At 36.8% G+C, this 23,795-nt stretch overlaps 1 protein-coding gene across 1 annotated transcript in view; it reads left to right on the top strand.

Moving 5' to 3' along the window:
• Positions 1-23,342, top strand: part of ATXN10 (ataxin 10) — a 98,852-nt gene extending 75,510 nt beyond the window's left edge. The window contains exons 10-11 of the mRNA XM_005147988.3: positions 6,096-6,159; positions 22,611-23,342. Coding sequence (XP_005148045.3) covers positions 6,096-6,159; positions 22,611-22,798 — 252 coding nt within the window. The 3' untranslated portion in view covers positions 22,799-23,342. The remainder of the gene's footprint in view (positions 1-6,095; positions 6,160-22,610) is intronic.
• The last annotated feature ends 453 nt before the right edge of the window (positions 23,343-23,795 follow it).

The following is a 23,795-nucleotide window of genomic DNA, read 5'->3' as shown; positions in this document are numbered from 1 at the left end:
TGAAAGAGGGACAATATATTTGAAATCAATGTAGCAGAGCAACTAGTTTTGTTGCCATGATTTCTTCATTTTAAACATTAAAATGTTAAATACATGCTTACCTAAGCTGTGTAGTAGGTGGAAGAGTATTCTGGAGACATTGCCTTGACTGAAATGGACACAGAGATTTCTCTTAGCTCTCGAAGTTGTTCACGCTGTTGCAAGGAGGTCTCAAACTAGCTAAGCAAGTCTGCTGTGATGTCCTGGGGAAAGGAGCCTCTGTCCACAAGTATTTCAGTAGATCTGCAGGATGTGGTGAACTCCAATAACAGACTTGATTGCCACAAGCCACAGCTGCCTCTGTTCTAAGCCAAAGTGCCTGTAGTCTGCAGTGGACCTAGGAATCCACTAGCACGAAGGGACTAAAGTGTACTTTTGTCTTTTGAAGTAGAACCTACTGTGTATCTCCTATCACTTCTGCTGCTTGGAAAAACTGAAAAAACTCAACGAAACCAAGCCCCAAACTGAGATGCAGAAATGAAAAATATGAATTAACGTTTTTCAGTATCATTGTAGCTGCAGAGGAGCCTATTTGTGAACCTGACCAGTTGATCTATTCCTACTCTTGTGAATGCTTGGATTCTGCCCAGATGTTTAATCAATAATCACATTACCTTGTTGAGCAGCTCTTGCAGGAAAATTGACTTTTTGGTCAGCCTGTTTGGTGGCAGGGCCTTAAGTATGTATTTCTTATCACACAGTTATTATATAGTCCACATCTGTACATTCAGAAGGAGTAAGACAGACGGTTGTTAGTATGTTGATAATTCAGCTCTTCAGAAGTATGTTGAAATGTAATCGCTTCATTGATCTCGGGTACTAAGAGAAAACAGAAAATACAGTCAATAGCTTTGTTTTCTGTGAGCTTAATACATCTTTCATGTTTTCTGTGGTCATGCTATCCCAGCTGTGTTGTTACTCCCCTTCTCCCTTACTCTACTTCCTCCAGCATTTATATCCATTAGCCAGTTTAAATAAAATTTGTCAGAGAAATATGGGTATCAGAAATAGTGTTATACTCCTGTTTTTATCCTCATGAGAATCAGAAAGTAGGTAAATGAGGAACCCAAAGTAATACTGCTGAGGGGGGAAGCTGGCTAGTCGCAGCTTAATCCCTGACCCAATGCAAACTAAGGCTGGCGTTTGGCAACCTGTCAGCTCATCTGTACCTATGAACCGTGTGATGCTACTTGCGTGTTTTTGACACTTGTAGCTATGTGAAAGAACTAGGAGCATTGCAAAGAAAGAAAGAGCCAAGTCCATTAAAATGCGAAGTTTACCAGTTAAGTTGCTCCCAGAAGCCTTTTTTCTTCTAAGTTCACTAATGTGAATGTAAATGTAATACTCGGAGCTAAATGTTGTTGGAGACAGGCTTTCTTTCTGGTAGGAAACTGGTGATCTATAATGAATGCCATATCTGGAGTTTCCCCATATAAATGGCTCCTGCTTGTTCCTGCTTTTTGACTTGCTTCTAGAGTATGTGTTTCCTGCACCCAGCTGCTTTTTAAGCTAGAAATTCATCTATTTGTCAACGTACCAATCCGTAACATGTAGAAAGAAGAGTGGGTGCTAGCATGGGTTACTCACACTGTTGGTAGTGCGCTTCTATTTGTAAGAATGCATTTCCTTTTGCCTATCTATAGTTAGACCATATAAAAATTTTAAGAAATAGAAGTATTCTTTGGCTGAAACAAACACATTTTTCAGTCTGCCTTCTGCATCAGTGGAAGACTGAGAATTGGTCATGTCCTGGTGCAAGAATAATTTATGTTCAAGCTGTTGTTACCTGAAGGCATAAATGTTCTTTTTGCATGACAGTACTCTTTTAGTTGACCAGGTAATGTTTCTAATGCCTGAAGTGTTAATGATTCTTTGAAGAGCTTATTTTTGCTAGAGGTTTTCTGTTACTGTCCGTATAGTCGCTGGACCTGGAGACTGTATTTTCATTTCACTAGATAGATGCACACAGAATCATCAACAAGCACTGTCATGCTTGGAGAATTTGCATTCTTACCCCTGAGCTCGGCTCCATTGCTGCTAGAGGGAAAGATTCAGGAAACAGTCTATGGGTAATTTATAGTTTTTCTGGGCTCTGCTGTGAATTATTGTGTTAATGATTACTTCTATGAGTTTCAAAAGAAAATACTAGGAGCTTATCAGAAATACTTCTGTATGGGCAGATGTCCTTAATTATGTTTGTGGCCTTATTTATATGTAAGATAAATAAATGTGAATTCTGTAAGATATCATGAAAGCTTTAATTTTAGCCTGAATATTTTCATTGATTATTAAAAGAAAAAAGTGCAGCTTTTCCCACATGACTGACATGTTCCAAACTATCTGAATAAAACACTATATTGTTCCTTGGCCACAAGAGCAGTAGTCATGAGCTAGGCTGGTCATTTTCATAAGTTCTCATTTAATATTTATTTAGTACCTTTACCTACATGGGCTTCTGTTCAGTGTCTAGTTTGAGTAATTGAAATAGATTATAAAATTCCATGTACACAGAAAGAGGAAAAAACCTAGCAGTCACTCTGTCCCTGAGGAATGCACTTTGTTTTAAGCATAATGCCTTGAAATTTCTCACTGGCATGAAACCAATCTTCATTATGTTTCAAACGCAAGTATAGAAAACAAGTGGGACATCAATATAAAGCTGTGTTGTGAAAGATATCTTTTTTAACTGCCAGAGATAGATAACCTGCTTTAAATGCTGGATGTTCTATTTTTCTGCTTTTTAGAAAACAATTGCAAAACCTGCTATTAGGGCAAAAATTTTAGTAATAACTTGACTAAGGTACTAAAGAACATTAGCACAAAGCTGTAATTTTTCGTCTTAAGTAACCTTTGTAACTAACTTAAATGTGGTTGAGATTTCAGCCTACACATAGATTGCAGCTTCATTTACTGTTTCAGTATAGTTCAGAATAAAATAATATAGTTCATCATAATAAAATAACCTGGTGGTTTTGTTACAGTCCAGTGCACTTCCACATTATTGGCCAGCTGTGTTGTCAGTAATGTAAATGGAGAATAGTTTTAGTGATCTCTTGTACCACAGGGCAGTTAGTTTACCAGACAGACACCAGAACTACTGTTCTGTTCTATAATTTCTGTCTATAATTTCTTTCAAAATCTAAATGGATTAAAACCAGTTTCACACCAGCTGCTACATGGTTTTTTTCCCGGGATAATTTTGCACCTTATTTAAAGTGAGATTTGAAGCTTGTGCACTATTGACTCCCTTTGCAAGCCCTGCAGATGATCCCTGCAAAAGTTCCACTGCCTTACTCTGCACTGTGCATTTTACAGGCATTTCTCTTTAAAGGAAAAACTTTGACACCAATAATTATTTGGAAAAATTCAGTAGCCTCTTTGTATTGTACAGCATAGTTCCAATGAGTCTGTGTAAGTGACTGGGACCTGGGATGATGGTTTCTGGATATTCACAAAATCTGCTGGTGTGGGAGATTACAGGCAGATGAGAGTGAGATTTGAGAGACTCTTAGAATGCAAGTGGGACAGCCTGGTGCGGGGGGGACATTCCTTGTGCTATCTGGGACACTCATTGCACAAATGGCTCCACTAAATCCAAAGCAATTGCTAAACTGGCTCATATTACAGCCCAGATCATTACAATACACTGGCATGAATTTTAGGTTACCATGAAACACTCTTTTAGTGGATCAGTGGTGGCTCAGGAACAGCTGGCATGGACTGGAACTTATCTAATAGTGGTTGTTCAGGAATCTGAGCTCTTTGCCTCATATTTGGACTGAGAAGTATATAGATTTGTCTTGGGTGGGTACATTGTAAAGCTTCTTTCCTTTGCTTTGCTTCACTGTGTAGTAAATCACAGGTGACTGTTAAAGCTGGCATCATGGTGACAAATGCTATGCCTAACTCAAGTCAACGTATATGTACAGTTTAATTGTAGGATGTTCAAGAGACTCTCGGTAGGTGTGTGAGGCAGTAGTAGTTACCAACTGTTTTTTACGTTAAGATATCACTAAGGCTGTGGTTTACTGCTTCTGTTCCCACTTAACTTTGAAGGAATATCATTATATTCCAGTATTAACTTCTTTTGAAGCATGTGTGGATTTTAATTAAAATTCTGCTTTCCCAGAATACTTACTTATTCTGTTAACCAAACAACTCATTTGAATTGGACTGGACAGATTGCATGGTTTATTTCAGTTGACAGCACTTAATCTAGATTAATTTGTACTGTTCAGCATTTCACTGATGGAAAGTGAAAGGTAACATTGTAGGCGTATCAAAGTTTGGCTACAGCGTGAAAATCAAAGAAACAACATTTCCCAAGCATGCACAAGTATTGTGCTACTGAAAGGTCACTTTCACGTTTGGTCAGGCTTTAAAGTAAGACATGATAGGTGATGTGTGATCTTTGGAGAAAACAAAAAAAGTTTGTGGAAAGAATGAATATTTTAAAACTTGCATTGCTGTAGGTAGGTATAGTTAGGCGTGTTGGCACTGATGTGCCAGTTAGGTCTTAAAAGCTAGGAATACTGTTTGCTTTTCTTACATATAAGCCTTTCTGTTTGCAGATCTGTCTTCTGTTACTGTTACTTTCTTAGCTTATAGCTTAAGACTCTGCAGTAAGATTGTCAAAGGAACTTGTAAGAGGCACATGCTGAGATTTGTCTCTGAATTCAGTTTTAATGATCAATAAACTGTTTTGGATTTCACATCTAAATGTCATCCTACCCAACTTTCCTCTCTTAACATAGAACTTGAGTTTCAGAAAGCTGATCCATCCTGCAATATAACCCTTGTGATTTGTTGTTTAACATGGTATAAAAAAAACCACATCTTATTTTGAAAGAAAAACCAACCCAAAAAGGATGGATGAGAGAATCAGTTCTTGGTTTGAAATTAAATTTTAAGGAATTAAAGAATTCAGTATTTGGACAAATATGATTTGTCTGTTGCAGAATCACAGAATCTTTGATATTGGAAGGGACTTCTGTGGGACTCTCTTGTCCAACCCACATGCAGATCAGGTTGCCCAGGACCATGTCCAGGTGGCTTAAAGACTATAAATAATATACACGTATAAGAATATAAACAGTTAATCCTCATGCTCTCAAGTATTTTTAAAACTGTTTTTGTATTAAAAAAAAATGCTTATATGTCATAAGAACGTATTTCCAAGGTTGAAATTTTGCACATAATTTAGAACAGGTTTTCTTTTAAGTAAGTAACATTTTCTAAATCTATAAATATATGTATGTGTGGTGTACTTATAAGTCTGGATAAATTTCTTGTGGAATATTATTAAGAAAATTATGCTACAAAAAAGGAAAAAAATAAGATTTTTTTTTAAATTAAGAAAATTATGGTACATATTTATTACTAACAGCAACTTGTCCTAAGTTCTTGGTAGTGTGGGTGTGTATGTATGAGTCTATTAAGATCATATATTATTATCACATCCACACACACATTTATTAGTGTAATTTTTGGGTTCACATATGTATGCATACATAGAAAATGAAAAATGACAGAATTTGGCTTTGCTGGTTTAGTAACAACATAATGATCACCTTATCAAAGGAAAAAGTCAGTGGCTCTTACTTCATTGAAGTGCTTAGGTACATAGAGGTAACCCACTTTTGAAGGCTGCATAGATACAGAAGACACATGGCCCCATACTAACTTGTATGGATGTGTATATGTGTTTTTCAACTTTTTTTTCTATTCACTCTTTTTCTTTTTTTTTTTCTTCTGGAAGCAAATACGAGCTGTCAATAAGCATCACTTTTTCTGGCTCAGTGTGAGAAGCATGACATTGAAAATCCATCAGTCAAACGCATGCTAAATGAAGAAAGAATGTGAAATTAATGTCTGCTTCTGTTGTTGCTATTTGGTGATACTTACTGCTGAAAACATCAGATTTACAGTGGAATTGATGTCAACATGTTTAATATTTTGGGTGAAACAAACATCTGTTATGTTTTACCTATTTCTTGCATGAAACATCATTAGTATTGTTGAGACATCTGTTAAATTATACTTCTGTTTTCATTTAGGTTTATGAGTTAGATGGCATCTCCTTGATCCTGGACAACTGCAGCATTGATGACAACAATCCTTGTATCCTTTACAAAAGAATTCTAAGTCTTTAATATGACTCGTAAGAAAAGGTGTGGAGGTTTAATGTATTTATGCCAGCATTGCTGTCACTTGGTACCTAAGTCTAACTGGCCTCATGAGTTCCTGTTGTATTTGAAGGCTTGGTTAAGAAGTGAGCAAACTCATAAATATGCTTTCATAAACTGGATTCTAAAGTAATTTGAACTGTTGTTCCATTCTTTTTCCTAAAGTGATGAATATTACTAGTTTACAGATGTCAATTCAGAGAGCTAACTGTAATAGAAATCTGAATGAAGACTATGGTTTTGTCATTGTAACAAACTTTAGAGCTTTTGCTTCAACCGAAATCTGTTCAGTAGGCTGAAATAAGTGCCCCATCAATTCTATACACTTACTACATCTGATTGGAGAACTTAGAACAGAGACAATCCTAGTAAGCTGGAATGATAACATGTATAATTGAGAGAATTAGTAATGCAGATGACTGAAATGTTGGGGAGATTTTAATATAAATGTCATCGTGCTTCATATTTGGGAAAGCAGAGAGTTTCCAAGATAGATTGCTATTAAAGGGAAATAATATTATTGAAGATAAACAGTTGTTAAGCAGACTTATCCGTCTCTTCATTAACTGCATAGTAATCCTGATTACTGCATAGTAATCCTAATATTCTACGGGGTAAGCCATTATTTTCTGGCATCTAATCATTAGCTTCTTGTAAGTTTCTGTTAAGTGCATCTGGAAATCAAATGCCTTTCCTGTCCAGAGTAATGTCAACTTTCTTGTACTAAACACATGGAGCATGTTTTTAAATTAATTTATCAGGAAAAGCTCACTTTTTAACAAATAGCATAAAAAACAAAGTTGTGAAAGAGTATCCTCAAAATTGTGTGCTGTAGAACATTATCTACATTATAAATATATATCTCAAATGAAACACTGTAGAGACAAATGACAGCAAAATGTTACAAACTGGGTGGAGGAGCAGTGGGTGTTAAATGTCCTCTGAGTCATTCACTTTACTGGTTTATATGCAAGGTTTTTAAATTCATCACTATTCCTGTAGTTGGAGACCTGACAGTGTGTGTCTTGACAGGGCACCAAGTACCAGAGTTGTACTTCTGTTATCTCATTCTTGTAAGGAGTACTGCTGGATACAGTGGGAAGGGGAGGGAAGGTTTTCCTGAGCAGAACAGCATCCCTGAGGAAACTGTAGGGAGTTTTGGTTCCAAGTTACTCTGCTGGAAAACATGGCTGTGAAACAACTTCTAAAATTTCTTTCTAGGATCAGTCATCCATTTTAGCTGCTAGTAAAAGAGGATTAAGTTTGAAGCCTTCGAAGGGTAGAGTTGTAATTTATGGTCTTGAATCAAATGAAAATAAAATACCATGGGAGACTTCACTGCATTTTGAGCAACATTAGGGTTCTTCTTACACCTTTTGATACAGGCTGACATTTTATGGTTATGCTATAAACTTCTTGCCAGAGCATAAGACATTGTTTATTTGGTTTTTAAAGATATAATTAGACCTCTTACTATGAGCTTTCACCAGTGATCAGTAGCACACAGTATTCAGATATGTGAAAAAGTCAAGTCGAACTTGGGCAGAGGGGAGACAAGCCTGGTGTGATGAAGTTTGCTGTCAGCTTTTGGAGCACAGCTTCTGGCTAGTATGCTTTTTGGTTTGACCTTGAGCTATTCCAGGTGCTCCTGTGCTACATGAAGTTAGTGCTCCCCTGCTTCTCTCCTGCCTCTGATGTTGCTCATCTGCTGCACTGTCAGCATGTCTTATGCAAAAAGAAAAATAGGAGTTTGCAGTTTGTATCTGTCTACTTTCACCTGCTTTGCAGCGTATTCTGCTACTTCTAGACACCACAATCCAAGTCTGTAATAGCACGTAGGTACCTGGCACCATTGCATAACATTCCTTTGAAGGGGTTAAACTGTTTCTCTCCTTCCCATTATGCACAGGGTCCTGTCTGCAACAAATCCATTTTGTGATGCTTGTAAACCAGAACAGTTCTCTTACTATGATTTGAAAGCCTACTTGCTTAAAATTGCAACCTCCTAAAATTGCCTACATTGTAACTTTGTGATCCAGAGTGAAATTATTTCATCTCTTTCTGTTTTCAATGAAATATTTAGGCAGCTCTTGAGCTGGGTGTTGAGAGAGTTGCTGAAATTCAGACATGGTCACTAAGTGGTGCTGCATCTTACCAAGGTGATATAGAAAGCTGCGAGGGAAAGCTTGGTGTAGCTCTTCAACCACAGCTCCTTCAGGGAAGTCATGTCCAGAAACTTCTGTTTCTAGTGTTTCTAGTGCCTGTTTTTGTGGTTTCAGGCTGTGTTACTCATATTTCTCCTTGGATAAAGCTGTCTGGAAAAAGTTAATCTGGATTCTTTTTATATAAGAACTTTGTAGATTTCTTAGTAAAGTCTTTGTGGATGCACATTTTTGTTCAGTCTTCATCTGTTTTGGAGACACTCAAGCTCCACAGCTGTCATTATGTTTTCTACTAGAAACAATATTCTTATTTTCTTCATTTTAATAATTAATTTTTGCTTCCAAATTACAAATACGGAATTTTCCAAAGAAATATCTAACTATGTGGAAAAATGATAGGATTTTTTTTTTCTGGACAGTAAAAAAAAACCCCAAACCATTTCCCTAAAGTATGCAATTTGTCAGCTGAAGCTGGGTTGCCATGTTAAATGTTAAAAGAGCTCTTTATTACCTTTGAAAGGAGAAATCCTTTGATAAATCTTTTTATTTGTAGCATATGGAAGCATACTGAAAGAGGAAATAGGTATGCTCTTATCCTAAAATAAATTCCTTTGTAAACCTGTCATTACCTTAAAATTGCATCCTGTGAGATCCTGAACAGTTCTGTAATGTGCATGGAAATATTACAAGGTTTATAGCTTATGAGATAGCTAGCTGAAGTTCAACTGCCATGTTTGCATTGCTTTAACTTTCTCAGTTTGAATTCATCTTTCAGTGCCCAATTTAGGAGAACTGTTACCTTGTCTAATTGCATCTCAGACAGACTTGTATCTTTTACATTCATGGTAACAAATAGTTTTTTTTCCTTCAGGATATTTCATGAGTAAAAGCAACAAAAAGACCCACCCTCATTAGTAACAGATGTGAAGGTGATTATGGACACTTAAGAACAAATTTGCTGTGTCTCTTGAAATTACTTGAATTTGTATTTTATATTGTCAGCTACTATAATTTTGCATAGTTCCAAGTAAATTCAATGGAGAAATGCTGAAAGATACCTGATTTTTAACTGTTAGCTATTAGTCTTTCAGCACAGGGGAAGAGGTAAGCAGAGTGAGACTAGGGAGATGCAGTTCATTACAGACCTTGGGGTATGAAGAGTTAAACTTCAGGGAAGTTTGAATGTCACTTTAAATTTTTCTATGGCCTTTAAATCTTTCCATCTTGTATTGGCTGTATCCTAATCATAACTGTGCTTCTGTGTTCAAAAGAAAAAAGGGCATTTCAAAACACAAGTGGACTTGTTTGCCATTAGATTAAGGAGAGGTTCTTTCATAAGATAAATTTTTGGTTTTGAAAATTCAGTTTCTTATGCTTCTGAAAAGACTGGATGTTGTGATTTACTTACGTAACTTGCTTTTAAAAAGAAATAACCTGCCTCATATTAGGAGAGTGGATTGGAGATGCCTATCTGGGTAACACCAGTAAAATGTTTACTCCAGATCCGCTTTTCAGGTTGTTTGGGCTGAAAAGGTGTTCTAAATTAAAATATGTTCTATTTTGCTCTATAAGCCACTGTCATCTTCATCTCTTACAGGCTCTAGCGTCAGACAAGAGCCCTTTTTGTTCTTGTCTTTTACCTCATCCTGAGCTCTTACTGCTCATTCCAGCTTCATTTGTGATCTTGAACAGATTCCACATGTCTAAGGAAAGCATAAGGAAGACCAGCCCATTCTAATAAAAAGATTATTGACCCCAGTCAAACTAAAAAAGGTGCTTATGAAAGACCTTAAATAAACTAACCTGTTTATTATAGAAGACTTTTCAGTTTACCTTAATTTGTCTGGGTGTTCACTACTTGTTAACATTTACGCTCATGGGTAATACAAAGGTGTGCCTTTTTTTTTTTTAATTTTATGGTTGGCCTTAAAAATATTTATTCCTCTTTTAAGAAAAAACATTGTCTCTGAAGTCCTGAGAGGAAACAGCTGTTAATTAGTGGTAAAACTTGAAAATCATAAGTAAAATGTAGTTTTGAAGGAGAAATATTCTTGTTTTTTTCAGGATGCTTGCTAATCTTACCCTTTTGAGATTCTTACAGTAGGTCTATTGACAAGTTGATTTTTGTGAATGACTGAATTTAATTGAAATGATCTTATGTAAGTGTCCATGTTTTATTAACCCCTAATCAGGCACGTCTTTCTGTTAGCCGAAAGTGCAGTCATACATGAAGAAAAAATATCCTGCTGTAGGGTGTGTTATGTGTGTGTGTACACACACATATATATGTTCTTACATACATGAGTAAATACCCAGCTGGCTATGTTTTAGGAGGAAGAATTTGAAGTATTTATGAAAGAAAAACATGTGGTTGCTGTGGATATCCATACAAAATGTAGAAAACATAAGTGCGTTTTCAGATACTCCTTCCCTAAGCTTCTTCTTATATTCAGTCTGAAGGTCATCTGAGAGGTAGATCAAAAATACTTTTGACTGCATGGCAGCAGCAAGTATAATTGTGGTTCATGAAACTTTTGGGTAAAGCTAGAAGAAATCAAGTTGCTACGGTCTACAAGAGTGGCAGTTTGTTTTTGTGTGATGCCAGCGAAGACTTTCAGGGGAGCTGACACACATTCTATTTCCAAGTTACAGAGTGCAACCTAAAACAGGCCACATGCTGTAAAAAAGCCTCACAGCTGAATAGAAGCCAGTAGAAAGCAAAAAATAGGAGTGTAAGATGACTTTTGAGAGTAAACCATCATACAATTGAGCTTTTTCACATAAATGTGGTTATCTCATGTATGTTGGCAAGAAAATACAGCATAATGTTACATCAGTAATGGTTGCCTTTCTTTGAAAAGCTTGCTTTAGACATTGCCAATGGATTTAGCAGTTGGAGGTGACCCATTTGATTCTGTATTTTCATAAGCATACATAAAATCATGTTATTTCCATGGATATGGTCAGTGCAAAGGACCTAGTCTACTGATGAAAACAATCATGACTTCCTCATGCCAAGTCAAGTTCTGCCCACTTGGAAGAAATTATTCTTTTCCTCATCCCATTGACAATTGCTCTGTTGCACAATTAAGTTTGAAGTGGGCTAAATTGAAGTGTATTCTTTGCTAGAGGGCTTCAATTTTGCATTATTGCAGGTTACTGCTGCTGCAACCCTTATCCTTAGACAAAGCACTATTAGAATCTTATTTTCTGTAACCAATATTGATTGTGTCACTATGACTTTAACAAAAAAAGGTAGATGGTAAGGTTTTAGTGACCCTGCAGTGGTGGTCAGAAGTGAAAGAATGGGACTTAACCCTGATAAAGAGCAGAAATTTCTTGACCTGAACCTTTAGGTTCATTGTGCTGAAGACAACACAAAATATCAGCTGAGTGGAAGCCAACTACCATAGATGGAACTAGGATGAAAACAAAAAAAAAAGGTCAAGCAAGAAGGAATCTCTGTACTGCTGTTCTCTAGTTCAGACTAATTCAACTCCTGTGTGCTGCAAATTCTTCTTTAAATACAGAGTGGAGGAGTTCTGCTTTGTGGAATAAGCACAAACCTTAGCTCCTTCTCTATGTCTTACAACAATACTCAGATGAACTGGTCAGAGTAGAAGCTGGAACTGGTACAAGTGTTCATTCATTGAGCAAGAACAGGCTGAGAGGGGCTTATTTCTTTCACCTTATTCAGTGGACCAAATCCTACCCTGTTGTGGCAAGTTACTGTGAATTCTTCATAGCTGTATTTTGCTAGATACTAATGGAATCTAGGGGTCTTTGTAGTTCTCAGGGGAATCCCTCAGTGTTGTATGATGAGGGTGGTTGTTTGGTTTTCTTTTGGCTGCAGTAGTGGACCAGTTTCCTAAGTTATTACTTAGAGTCTTCAACGTTTTTATTATATTTCGTGGTGAAAGGGGAAAGACCCTATTCTCAAACCCTACTTTCGGTTTTAGTTGGGAAGGTCATCTGCCTGTGAGTGCTTATTTTTGTCACTATGTATCAGGGCATTTTTACAGTCTTGAAATAAGCACTGCAAGTCACCAGTATTGTTGTTACGGTAGTGTTATGGTCTGGATTCTGTTCTAAGTGGAATTTTTCCGAACAGTATTGAATAAAGTGTCCTGAATGAGGTCGTTTGAAGGGGGAGGATCTAGGTGCATGCAACCTGTTGAAAAGGGTACAGGAGGTGTTTGTGTAACCTAATCTTACTTTAAATCCCTCTTGACACTGGCTTCATGTCTAAAGAGTTGGGGTAATACAACTTCTATGTCTTAACCCATTGTTTATCTTTTCTGTGCATTGCACTCTTTGGAACAGAACTTGGTTAATGGTGAAGAACGAAGCAAAAAACCCAACCACCTTAAGCACAATATTTGGTAGGTCTAAATTCTGACTCAAAGACTGCACTTCTGAAATGTTTACTGCAAGAAAGTGTTTACTTTAGAATCAAAACAAAAATGTGAAGTTTTCTTGTGAGATGTTCTACGTCACTAGCTGTATAACTAATCCACATTGTTCCCCAAGGTCAGATTTTCTCTTGTCAAACACAACATTCTCCTAATATGAAAAGACTAAAGATCACAGAAAGAACGTAGTATGTAGGACAGGAAACAATGCTCCGAGAAATGAAAGTGCTGCCCATTTTTTTCCAGAAATGACCACAGATTAAATTTTGTGTTTGGACATTTAACAAGTTTATAATTCCTAATGTTATATTTCAGGTTGCTGATTCCATAGGTTCAGGATGCAATTTATTTTCTGCATCTGAAAGATGATTAAAACTCTGAAATTCAAAGTTCAGCACAAGGGGAAGTATTAATTTTCTTGAGAGTATATGAAATACTAAAGCAGATTTGCAGAGATGTAAATATGAAGTTTGTTCCTTTAGTACCTCCCTTCTGTGCAGCTCCAGTAATTGACAGCTACCATCATTAAGAAACATATGTAATGTGCAGGGTTCCTCTTCGAGCTGGAGGAAGTTCAGCAGAGCTATACAGAATGCAAGAAGGTTTTTTCAAATGTTACATTATAATGTTTCTAATCCCTTGAGAAGAGTAATCTCTGTAGTTACCAACTCATGCATGTAAAAGTGAGGAATTAAAGTTAATAACTCTGTTTCTAAACCAAATATTGTCGTATTCGTCCTCTGCCCTGATCCTCTTGGTGGATTTAAATCCAGGACAGGCTTGAATTCTTGAAAGAAAGTGGATCTTTAGTTACCAGGAGCAGCAACAACAACAACAACAAAATATATAGATAATCTTTCACTGCTTTTGTGGCTCAAACAGCTTGCCTGATTTTTCTGTAGACTTTCTTTTGAAAAATTCCCCTCTGGGCTGAGACAGAACCAGAAATTTGAGACCCAAAGATTTTATTTTTTTTTTTTTAAATAAAGCTAGGAGTGGTTCAAAAATATTGTTGCGAATGGAATGCCTTCTATGACTGCCTTATCATATTTCTGTCTGTCTGCTTGACATTGTTTCTTGCAGAATATTCAGATGTCATATGGCCAACATGATACCTTTATTCTGGCATTATTCTGTAGCCATATTTTGGTCACTGTTACGAAAACAGTTTGTAACATCAGCTGGTGAATGCATTGTCCTCTGCAGCTCCTTCCTGATCCTTAAATCGTTTTCCCTCACTTCTCCAGTTTAGACTTCCTTCTTTCTCTTTCTGAAATTGTTTACAAAGTCTAACCTTTCCTTCCTTACAAAGGATATATTTGCTGTCCATTCCATTGAACTTCCTTATTTGTTCTTGCCTCTTGGTCTTCTGAGATTTCTCCAAGGAGATGCAACCATTTCCTGAAATTTTAGCAGGAAATTTGGCTTAATAGCTTTTTGCAAAACATGGGAGAAAAACTTTAATTAGTTATGATTTAGTGGCATCTTTCAAAACACTCATTTGTTTAACCCCTGTTATTTTTGGATGCACTGGACATCATCTGGTGTCTATGACACTGGAACTGGAGTTTTGTTTACCTTCATAGTTTTGATAATTTGTCATAATGTGACATTTGAAATTACCAAAAGCAGCAGGAGTGGGAGGTAATACATAAGTTAATCAGAGACCATGAATCAATAAAATGTTCAAAACAATGTTGAAAGATAAGCTGATATAGAGATCCTTGTTGAATCTGTATAATAGACGAATCTCTAGAGATTACACATAGTAAAAGAGCTTCTGTCCAAATTGTAAGTAAGCTTATTTTGTCATCTACCTTAGTATGATAAATTAGAATTAGCTTGACCACATCTCAGGTATTAACTAGGCTGGTTTTTTTAGTTCAGTGTCAAATTTTTGAAAGTGTTTTTTTCTACTTCTGTAATTTCTGTTTTAATGCATTTTAGAAAACCTCTTGATTTCTATATGTGTCCATATAAATGCACATTAATATATTCCTGCATGTAGGTGGAGATTTTTTATTTACATGTCCAAGTACATTTAAAATTACTACTGTCTGCCTGATATTTAATCAGTTTGTGAACACATTTCCATCCCCGTGTGCTTTAGTGCATTATATCTCAATGTTTGTGATAGGTTTTAATAGTAATTTGATACACGAGTTTCAGCTTAATGGAATTTTGCATTTTTTTTCTGTAAATGGGATAAGAAGATAGTTGAAGCTTTTTCTTTTTTGGTGTAACAACCTGCTAACTCACTGGTACCTCTACTAGATAACTAACAGATTTAGTTGTTATGAATTGTTAAAGTGGAATTAGTGTAATAGAAGGAACTGTAAGAACAGAATATAATAACTGTGGAGCATTAGCTTAAGATTGATCAAGAGTGTGATCCTTTCTTTTGTAATACCAGATGATTTATAGTTACTCATAAATTATGGGTTTCTATTTAAAAAGTCATAATTTAAGAAGCAAATTGGCAGCCTAAGCAGCAAAAAATAAATGTGTCATATTCATGGTTTTAAGCGAGTATTGCAAGTCTGAGTATAGGAAAAAGTAAAACTAGAGCTTATGGTTTTATTTTTTTGTTGTTGTTAAATTCTGTAAGTTTTGGCATAAGAGACCTATTAGAAATAGCCTGGCATGACTAAACATGTACTATGGCTTTTGCAGCTTCAGAATCTTTGACCAAAATGTTGTGTTTAATACTAAGATGTGTTGGCACCTTAGTGTTGTGCTTTTAAGTCCCACAGACCATGAAAGGAGGCAGATAGAATATGGCTTAAATGTTGTTCAGTTGGTAGACATTAAAGAGTAATAGCAGTCTGGGTGTTAAATACTGTTCTGTGTTGTTTTGTGTGATCTGTTAACCTGGAAATACAAGTGATCTGAGGAGAAAAAAACCCACTTTGCTCTAGGTAAGAAGCATCTTACAACCCAAAATCTGAAGTGGTATACAGCACTTTAATGAACATTGTGTACCACTTAGCTGGATAGCACTGAAGTATGTAGTTAAAAGCAGTCATGCCTCATGAATGAATGAGCCTCGTAATTCAATTCTGGGTGTCACAATTGGACAGTGCTGAAAATGTGTTCTGAATAACATGGAGAGTTTGGATTCTACTTGTGGAAATATAGCTAGGGTGATAGGGCAACTGAATATTGTGAGGTGGGTTTTTTTATTTTCTTAATGTTTTTCTGAATTCCTAATAGCCAGAAGGTGCTCACAACTGTGTTACACCTGTAATCAGCCATAGAGCAAATTTTGGCAGAACTTGTTGCATAGCTCTGATGCCTGTGCTTCAAAAGGGATGCTGAAAAATACAAATGGAGGGAATAGGTACAAGAATTATTCAAACTTGGAGTATCTGCCTCAGTTTCTCTTTAGTTCATGCAAAAGATGCTTTCTGAGTGCCTTGATTGTGATTTGTGAATGTTGGGGTTTTGTTTGGTTTTGGGTTGCGTTTTTTTCTATAATGAAAATTAGTGTTTGGAAACAATTCTAAACAAATATAAACCAGAAAGAGATCACAGGCTGTAATAAATGAGATATTTGCCCAGTTGAACAATTTATTTAGGAGCACAGTATAATCTCCCAGTCACCATAGTACATCTTTCTGAAAAAGGCATGGAAATATCTTGTACAGGAAACAGAACTGACAGGCTTGATTTCAAGAGTGACTGACCAGTGTCAACTGTGTTCTGTGCAGAAGTGTTGCACAAAAGGTTTAATCATCTACCTTTTGAAGTGTATTTGTGGGCCATTGATCCTTAAATGAGTGAATCTTCACTGAGTCACACATGCAATATAACATGCCTGTCAGGTGATTATAGAGAAGATACCACTCCCATTTTAAGAAAACCTGTATTCCAAGTGGTACTCTTTAAGAAATGGATTCATCATGACAGGTGATGGGTAGGATGTTCTAAGACTGATACAAGTACAGGTAGTCAGAAAGATGGTGTCTGTCTGCTAGCGGGAGAGATAGCTACTGGTATGGGAGGTTGGTGAAAGCTTGGGGGGAAAAAAGACCCAAAAACATTAATGTGCAGTTTTCTGCTATGAATGTTTCCTAATTTGTGTTGGCTGTGAATAAGGAGAATGTTGCCTTAGTACTGAAACTAATTTAATTATTTTAAATTGAGTAGTTTTGCACATTTGTCTGTTCTTAGATGGTATCTTTTGAGATCTTTCTCTAGCAAATCAATGTTCTTCTACAGAGTGAAATTGGAGCTGCAAACCCCTGTTCAGGTTTTGGGGGATAGGCTTTCTCTCTTTACCAAAATATTTTCCTGAAGCAGATTAATGGAGAGTGCTTGCAGTAAGCATCAACAGCACACCCTGGCCTTCCTGTCCTAGATAAGGAGTAGGACTGGCTGCAGGCATCTGATTTCATGCATGTCCAGTGAATCTTTGCTGCCACGTAGTGGTAAGGATAGAAGCTTGTTTGGCGGTGGATGGTCCAACCCTCTTTCTGATCCCTAGGACCAGGTGAGAGTGACCTGTAGTAGACATGAACCTCTGCTTTGGGTTCCCCAGTGTTAGAAATCTTACCTTTAGAAAGTGTGATCAGTAATAAATGCCTCCTCCAGCATTCAGTGGTGCCTCTCCACCTGGGAGGCTTCTTAGGTTAGATGAGTTGTGCTCTGCATACTCTGCAAGAGCCAGGTCAGTCTAGAAAAGTGAAGATATTTCTGGGTGATACAGCACTGCCTGTTTCTATCTTTAAAATCCAGAATAGGGTGACTCCAATAGTAAGTGATATTAACTGCTATGGAATAAATAAAGGCAACTGAAATACTTTAGACGTTTTTATTCTACCTTCCAGGCAGAGTCTTTTAAGTTTCTATACTCTGAATTCCTGAGGTTTTCTCATGCTCATAATTTAATATCAGGTATAAATAGAGTCCAAAGTATTAATCGTAAAAATACTAATTAAATTCTTTAAGTAAATCAATTAAGATAAAATCTTTAATTCTTTACATTTTCCGTGATTACTCTTTTGGAGTAATGTCTTAGGCACATGTAAGTGTTATTTAAAAATATGTAAAGAAGTTGTAAGGAATTTGTATCATCTTATACAGCTTCTTGGACTTCATAAAACTACTAAAAGCTCCAACACTAAGAAACTTGTAACTTTGTTAGCAATTTGGCTGACTCGGAGGGACAAAGCTCCTGACTGTCTAATACGTGTGGTCAGTCAGAGCACATTGACCCAAACTGTGATTAACAGTTTTGGTAGCTGTCTAAAGACCTCTTTTAATGGTGAGAAGAATTATCTTCAAGTTGCTGTGAAACAAAAGTACTTGAAAAGACTGAAAGAATTGATGGGGAAATGCTTTATGTCTTTTCAGTGTGGTCCAGTCAGGTCTGTAAGTGGAAGTGATTCTTCTAACGTGTCACTTCAGTATTTCATTCGTGTCTACAGAAGTTTCAGTGATAATTAGGTTACTTGTTGAAGACCAGGAAGAAATATAATTAACTAGAATAGTATTTTCATCATCTCTGGTTTTTAGCCCTGTAGACCTGTTCCAGAAAAGCGTGGGGAGAAGTTTGGTGGCTTTCACTGTTGCATAAACAGCCCATTTAACTGGGGTTCTAATTCTTGTGGGTTGTCCATCTTTATAAGATTTTGTACTTCTTCCTGTATTTGTTTAAAATGTACTTAATATTTAAATAGTCAAAAATCTGATTTAAATGAGGTAATGGAATTGGGAAGGAATATCCTCTTTTTCTCATTAGTCCAAATGATTCTTAAGTAATCATTTAATTATTTAAAATTAACTGTAATGCAGGAAATGGTCTAACTGAAAAGAAAATTATTATCTACATTATGTAAGGAATCAAACTCTCCACCAAAGATGTTATATTTAGAAATTCTTTAGTATTAATAACCATTAAGGGGACTTAAGAAAACAGATGTATTTCATTCTCCTTGTCACCACTCTTCAGTATCCTATATTAATAGTAATACTTAACATTTGAAACTTAACTACTTGCCTTTTTTTTAAGCAAAATACTTTCCAGGTTACTTATGCGTTGCTGCATTTCTACCTTTCATCCATAGAATCAAAATTGGTTTATAGAACAATTCATAAGGGACCTGGTGGCTGCAGTAGTCAATGGCCAATAACATTTAGTCCAAATTGGACCTCCCAGTATGAGAGTAAAAAGCTGGAATGCTCTCTTTGGGAAATAGTTTGTGAGTCCTCCTCTCCAGTAATGCATCACCATAGGATATTGGTTAGCGATTCCTGACAGTATGTGGTTGTATGTTCACACACCATTAAACATATAAAACAGTCACTCTGCTGTTGCAAGCACTAACTCTAGGAACCTCCTGTAGCAGAACCCATATGAAGAAAAATGAGAGAATTGTTAAACCTTCCCTTTGCAGTTAGTGGCAGAACTTCCACAGGATTTAGTGGCATATTTTCATGGCTTATGTAGGTGCCAGTAAAATATTTCATCCTTTAGGGCAGATTGGTAGCACATTCTCTCTGCCTCTCTTCTTCTTTCCCTGTATTCCTCTTCCTGCCTCCCGCCCCCCAACAATTAAAGTTACAACCCACAAGAATTTACATGATAAATTTTAAATCACTGTATGTAGATCTTACATCAGTCTGGAACACAGGGCAAGTTGATTCAGTTTTGTTATTGTTTGTATAAGTCAAAATAACATAGGAATCCCATAGCATACAGTACTGGAGCATTTTGAAAGAGTTGCTATAAACATGTGCAAGTGTTTGCTTTCATTCCCTAAACACAGGTAATCTGGTAATGAAGCTCCTGCAAAATAAAATGAGTTTTCTTCTTTCTTTTATATGCCCTCTGCACTGTGACAGGAAGATTGTAATCTTTACTTGTCTATAATACTAATTAATTTGAGAGTGTAATACGTCCTGTTGGAAACATCTAGACAAGTCTGTGCAATCAGATCTACTGTGCTTGCTGCATTTCTTTTATGCAGTTTCACAACAAACAGGCTCATGCTCTTATTTGTAGTAACTATGGAAACTTTAGAAGCTCTCTTTCTAAAGCTGAGCATACAATAAAGTGCTTAAAGTGTTGGTAGGATTAGAGACTGTAGAATATTTTTAATTTTCTCTCTGTGTCTCTGTCTTTGGAGAGGAGCAAGAGGGTAATGTGAATATTAGCTGGGGACTAGCTTTAATCTCTGCTGACACTTAAGTCTGTCTAGGTCTGCACACAGCCATCCAAAGGTCTTAGCCTCACACAGCATGCGAACAAGGGAAATCATGCATATTCATGACTGAATTTACAATGGAAAACCTACATACAGAAAAGAGTTTTTGAATGAGTGAAAATGTTATTGAAACCATTTTGCAGCTTCAGCTACAGTAGTCAGTAATGATAAATGCCATAATGATGATAGAGTTCATAAGATAATGGGGATCTCTTAGATATTATGTAAGCATGAATGGATATGATAATAAGAAAACATCATTTGCTGTGAGGTTTAGCAGTGGTTTTGTATTGAAGGACATAAAGATGATGGTAACAGGATTATTCCCAAGGCTAATACACACAAAAAATACTTTGAGTACTTTTTTTTTTTCCTGTGTGGCACTTTGCTGATTGAGAACTGTCACTCTTTGAAAATTCCTTTTATTTTTTAGGAGGTTTTCTTTTATGCAGGTGCTGTATTTTATACAGAGCTGTATTTCAAGAACAGAACAAGAGAAGTCGCGCCTCATTGCAAGAGCAGATCCGGGAGGGTGGTAGCATGTTTCTCACAGTCCACTGGGTGAACTTCGTGTTACTTTTTGGCACTTGTGAAATACCTTAAATCAGACCTCAGAAAGACCTGTTTAGGTATCAGCTTTGTTCCTCTGCATTCATCAGCTTGCGTATTTCACTATTCTGACGTCTATTCTCACCATTGGAGGTGCTGAGTGAGATCCTGCTCATAAGCAGTCTTATTTCTTTGGTATTTTATTGCTGGTTTATGTACTCAAATATAATCTTCAGTGGAAATACTTGGCTTATGTAACTTCAATGAAGGAGGTGTGCAGCACATTTCCTATCAAAATCTGAAGAACTGTCAAAAAAAAGCCCTATAGTTGTTACTGCTTTGCCAATTTTTTATTTTCCATTCTAGGTTGCTTGAATGTGAAAATAAATATAAACTGCTGTTAGAAGCCTTTTTCACTGATTCATGCCAACGCAGGGGTGCTCCTTAACCATGTATGTTTCCTGTGAAGTTTGTCCAAGCTACTCTTCATCTAAACTACACTCTCTGTTGAGGATTCCTTGTGTGCTTTTTGTTTCAGTCTCTTCTCTATTCTCTTTCAGCACCTAAGCAGTGCTGTGCTTAGGTATGCTTTTCAATTTTTTTTATGTCTCCTGTGCACTCAGTTTACTGATTCCCCTCTCTTAAGATATAAGCTTGTGAAGGCAGGATCTAGTCTTACATTAAGAAAGCTGCTTCTTCTGATTTCTGTTGCTCACCTGCATTGCCTCGTGCATCCCACAACCCATCATGGAAGACTGTCTCTGCTTAGAGTGTATAAACCTAAGGGGTAGTTGGAGGTAGCAGTAAGATAGACAGAGCTGTCAGTGCAGGGTGCACAGAGAAAATGGCAAAACTGCTACTGTAAGAATATGCATGCAGTGGTACTAAATTGTCCAAACGCTGTCATGATAGATTGCGTTAAGAAAGTCCAGTTCCTGTATTTTATTGTTTTGGCTGAAGTTCCCGTCTTCCACAACTGAGGATTTTTCCCCTCCAGTCACCCCCTGGCAAATGCCAGTAAGAAGACAATCTTATCTCTGTGCTTAGACACTGTCCAACCCAAAAGACGTCAAGGAGATGAGTAAATTATGCATATTCTTCTACTGGATGTGAAGCTACATGTAGTAAATAATTGGTGCCCTGCAGGCAAATCACTTTTGTGTGATTCAGAATGGCTTGCCTCCCATATGGGTAACTTGGGAAAGATTATATCGTAACATAGCTTTTCAGCTGCAGAATTGGGACTAACATCCCTGACACTTCATAAAATGAACACTGTAGTTCACTTGGAAGATGCCTGACTGATAATCCTGGGAATTTAAATCCTTTGTCTATGGCCCTGACATGTGCTTCAATCCTGGCCTCAAGGGACCACCGTAGAAGGTGAATGAGTTGCAGCTTGTGCCCATTTAAACATGAGCAGGAGCTACCTGCTCTTAGTGTCTCCTCTGTTGGTGAATCTGTAAAGGCACCCAGGCACAAAGAAATTAGTTTTGATATCATTAGAAGTTCAATATTTTTGTCTCCCACGTTATTTTTGCTATTTTCACTTGTTACTCTGTGCAAGAGGTGTTTCTCTTTTGCTACATTTCTCCAGCTTTTACAGAGAAAATAATAGTTGTCTTTCTTGTACCTGATTTACAGCTCATTTTTGTTTGCCAGTCCTTGGAAGTGTAGTGTTGAAGTGTTCAGATCCTAAAAACAGTGACTTTTTTTTATCTCACTAGGAAGATCATTGGAACATTTCAATTAACTGTAATTTTGGCTTAAAATAATATGTCCTTTTAATTCCTTCATTTGTGTTTTGTTTCTATTTTAATTCAAGATAAAACTTAGTAAAATAGCCTGAAGTTAATGGACATACCTCATTTAGACTTAAATTACCTCATATGCAAGTATTTGCAGGTCCAGCATCACTGCCTCTAAATGCCTTTTTCAAACCCTTGTTTTCTGCTGGTTTTCTGGGTTTGAGGGATGGGGGAGGGTGGGAGAATGCAGTAATAAAATAAGCGTTGTTTCATTTTTAAGTAAATGATCCTTAACTTTGTCCAACAGTTGTGAACCCATGGGCAGTATACGCTATCCGAAATCTCACTGAACAGAATGAGAGAAACCAAGAGCTTATTGCGCAGATGGAGCAGAAGGGGCTGGCAGACAATTCTGCCCTTGAGAGTATGGGCTTAGAGATAGAGAAACGAGATGACAAGTTAATTCTGAGATCTGTCAGGAAGAAACCTTCATGAACAAAAAATTAAGAACAGTCAAATCATTAAAAGCAGATTTCTGTTTAAAAATACTTTTCCCTGCTCAGGCAATCAAGATTTCTTCAGTTTTAGTTCCAGTCTGCTGGAACTGTTACATTCATACTCAGGAAAGCCGCCAAATGGTACTTCTGCCTCACTGTTGTAAACAAAAGGACACCTACACGTTTTCTGAATACCTAGATAAATTAACGTGTGGAAAAAGACCTTTCTTTTCAGATGGTTGAAATTTCATTACTTTCTTGTTCCATTAGTAGAAAGATCACATGTGTGCACTAGTGAGTTGTTAAAATTTCCATTGCTGAATCTGGAGATAACTATCATTAAAAACTCAGGAAATAAATAAGTGCTTTGCAGTCTGCCTTCTCCATGTAAAAGGTCTGTGCTGAGTCAGGGCTAAACAATGGAAGTTACTTGTTTTCAGTCATGGTGCTTAAGTATCTCTTCTTACATAAGGTTTGGTGGAACATTGGATGTACATAAATATTTAGCGAATTAAAGATAACCTGTCTTCTGTGTATTTAAATTATTAGTAAATTGTCTTTTCTACCTTGTTACCTTTCAGTCTTCATGACAAGTATATTAAAAACAAAGCTGAAGCTGTTGTGGCAACAGATGCTACATTCCTTTGCACTGGGGCATGTCTCTGTTTTGGAGACTTGGGTGTTTGTTTGAATTTTATTTGTTCCTTTGGATGGTAAGTCAGCCCACTTTCCTTTTATTTTGCATTTCTCATGGGTTTTCTGAACTCTGGCAGACTGCTGAAGAGGTAGTTTCTCACTGTGATTAATTCTAGCAGTTTCTTTTCACCCCTCTGCCTTTCCAAAACATTGACAAAACTCATTTCCAGTTAATTAATTCAAGAGAGGCAGAAGAATGGAAGGCCCTGCCTCTTCATTTTGGGTACCCTCCTATATTGTTGCAGGACCCTGCCACTGTGGAATGTGGCATGAATGAGATGGGGGGAGAAGGGGGGTGA

The sequence above is a fragment of the Melopsittacus undulatus genome, chromosome 5 (genome assembly GCF_012275295.1).
Source record: "Melopsittacus undulatus isolate bMelUnd1 chromosome 5, bMelUnd1.mat.Z, whole genome shotgun sequence".
NCBI lineage: Eukaryota > Metazoa > Chordata > Aves > Psittaciformes > Psittaculidae > Melopsittacus > Melopsittacus undulatus.
This window is presented reverse-complemented; position numbering and strand designations above follow the sequence as displayed.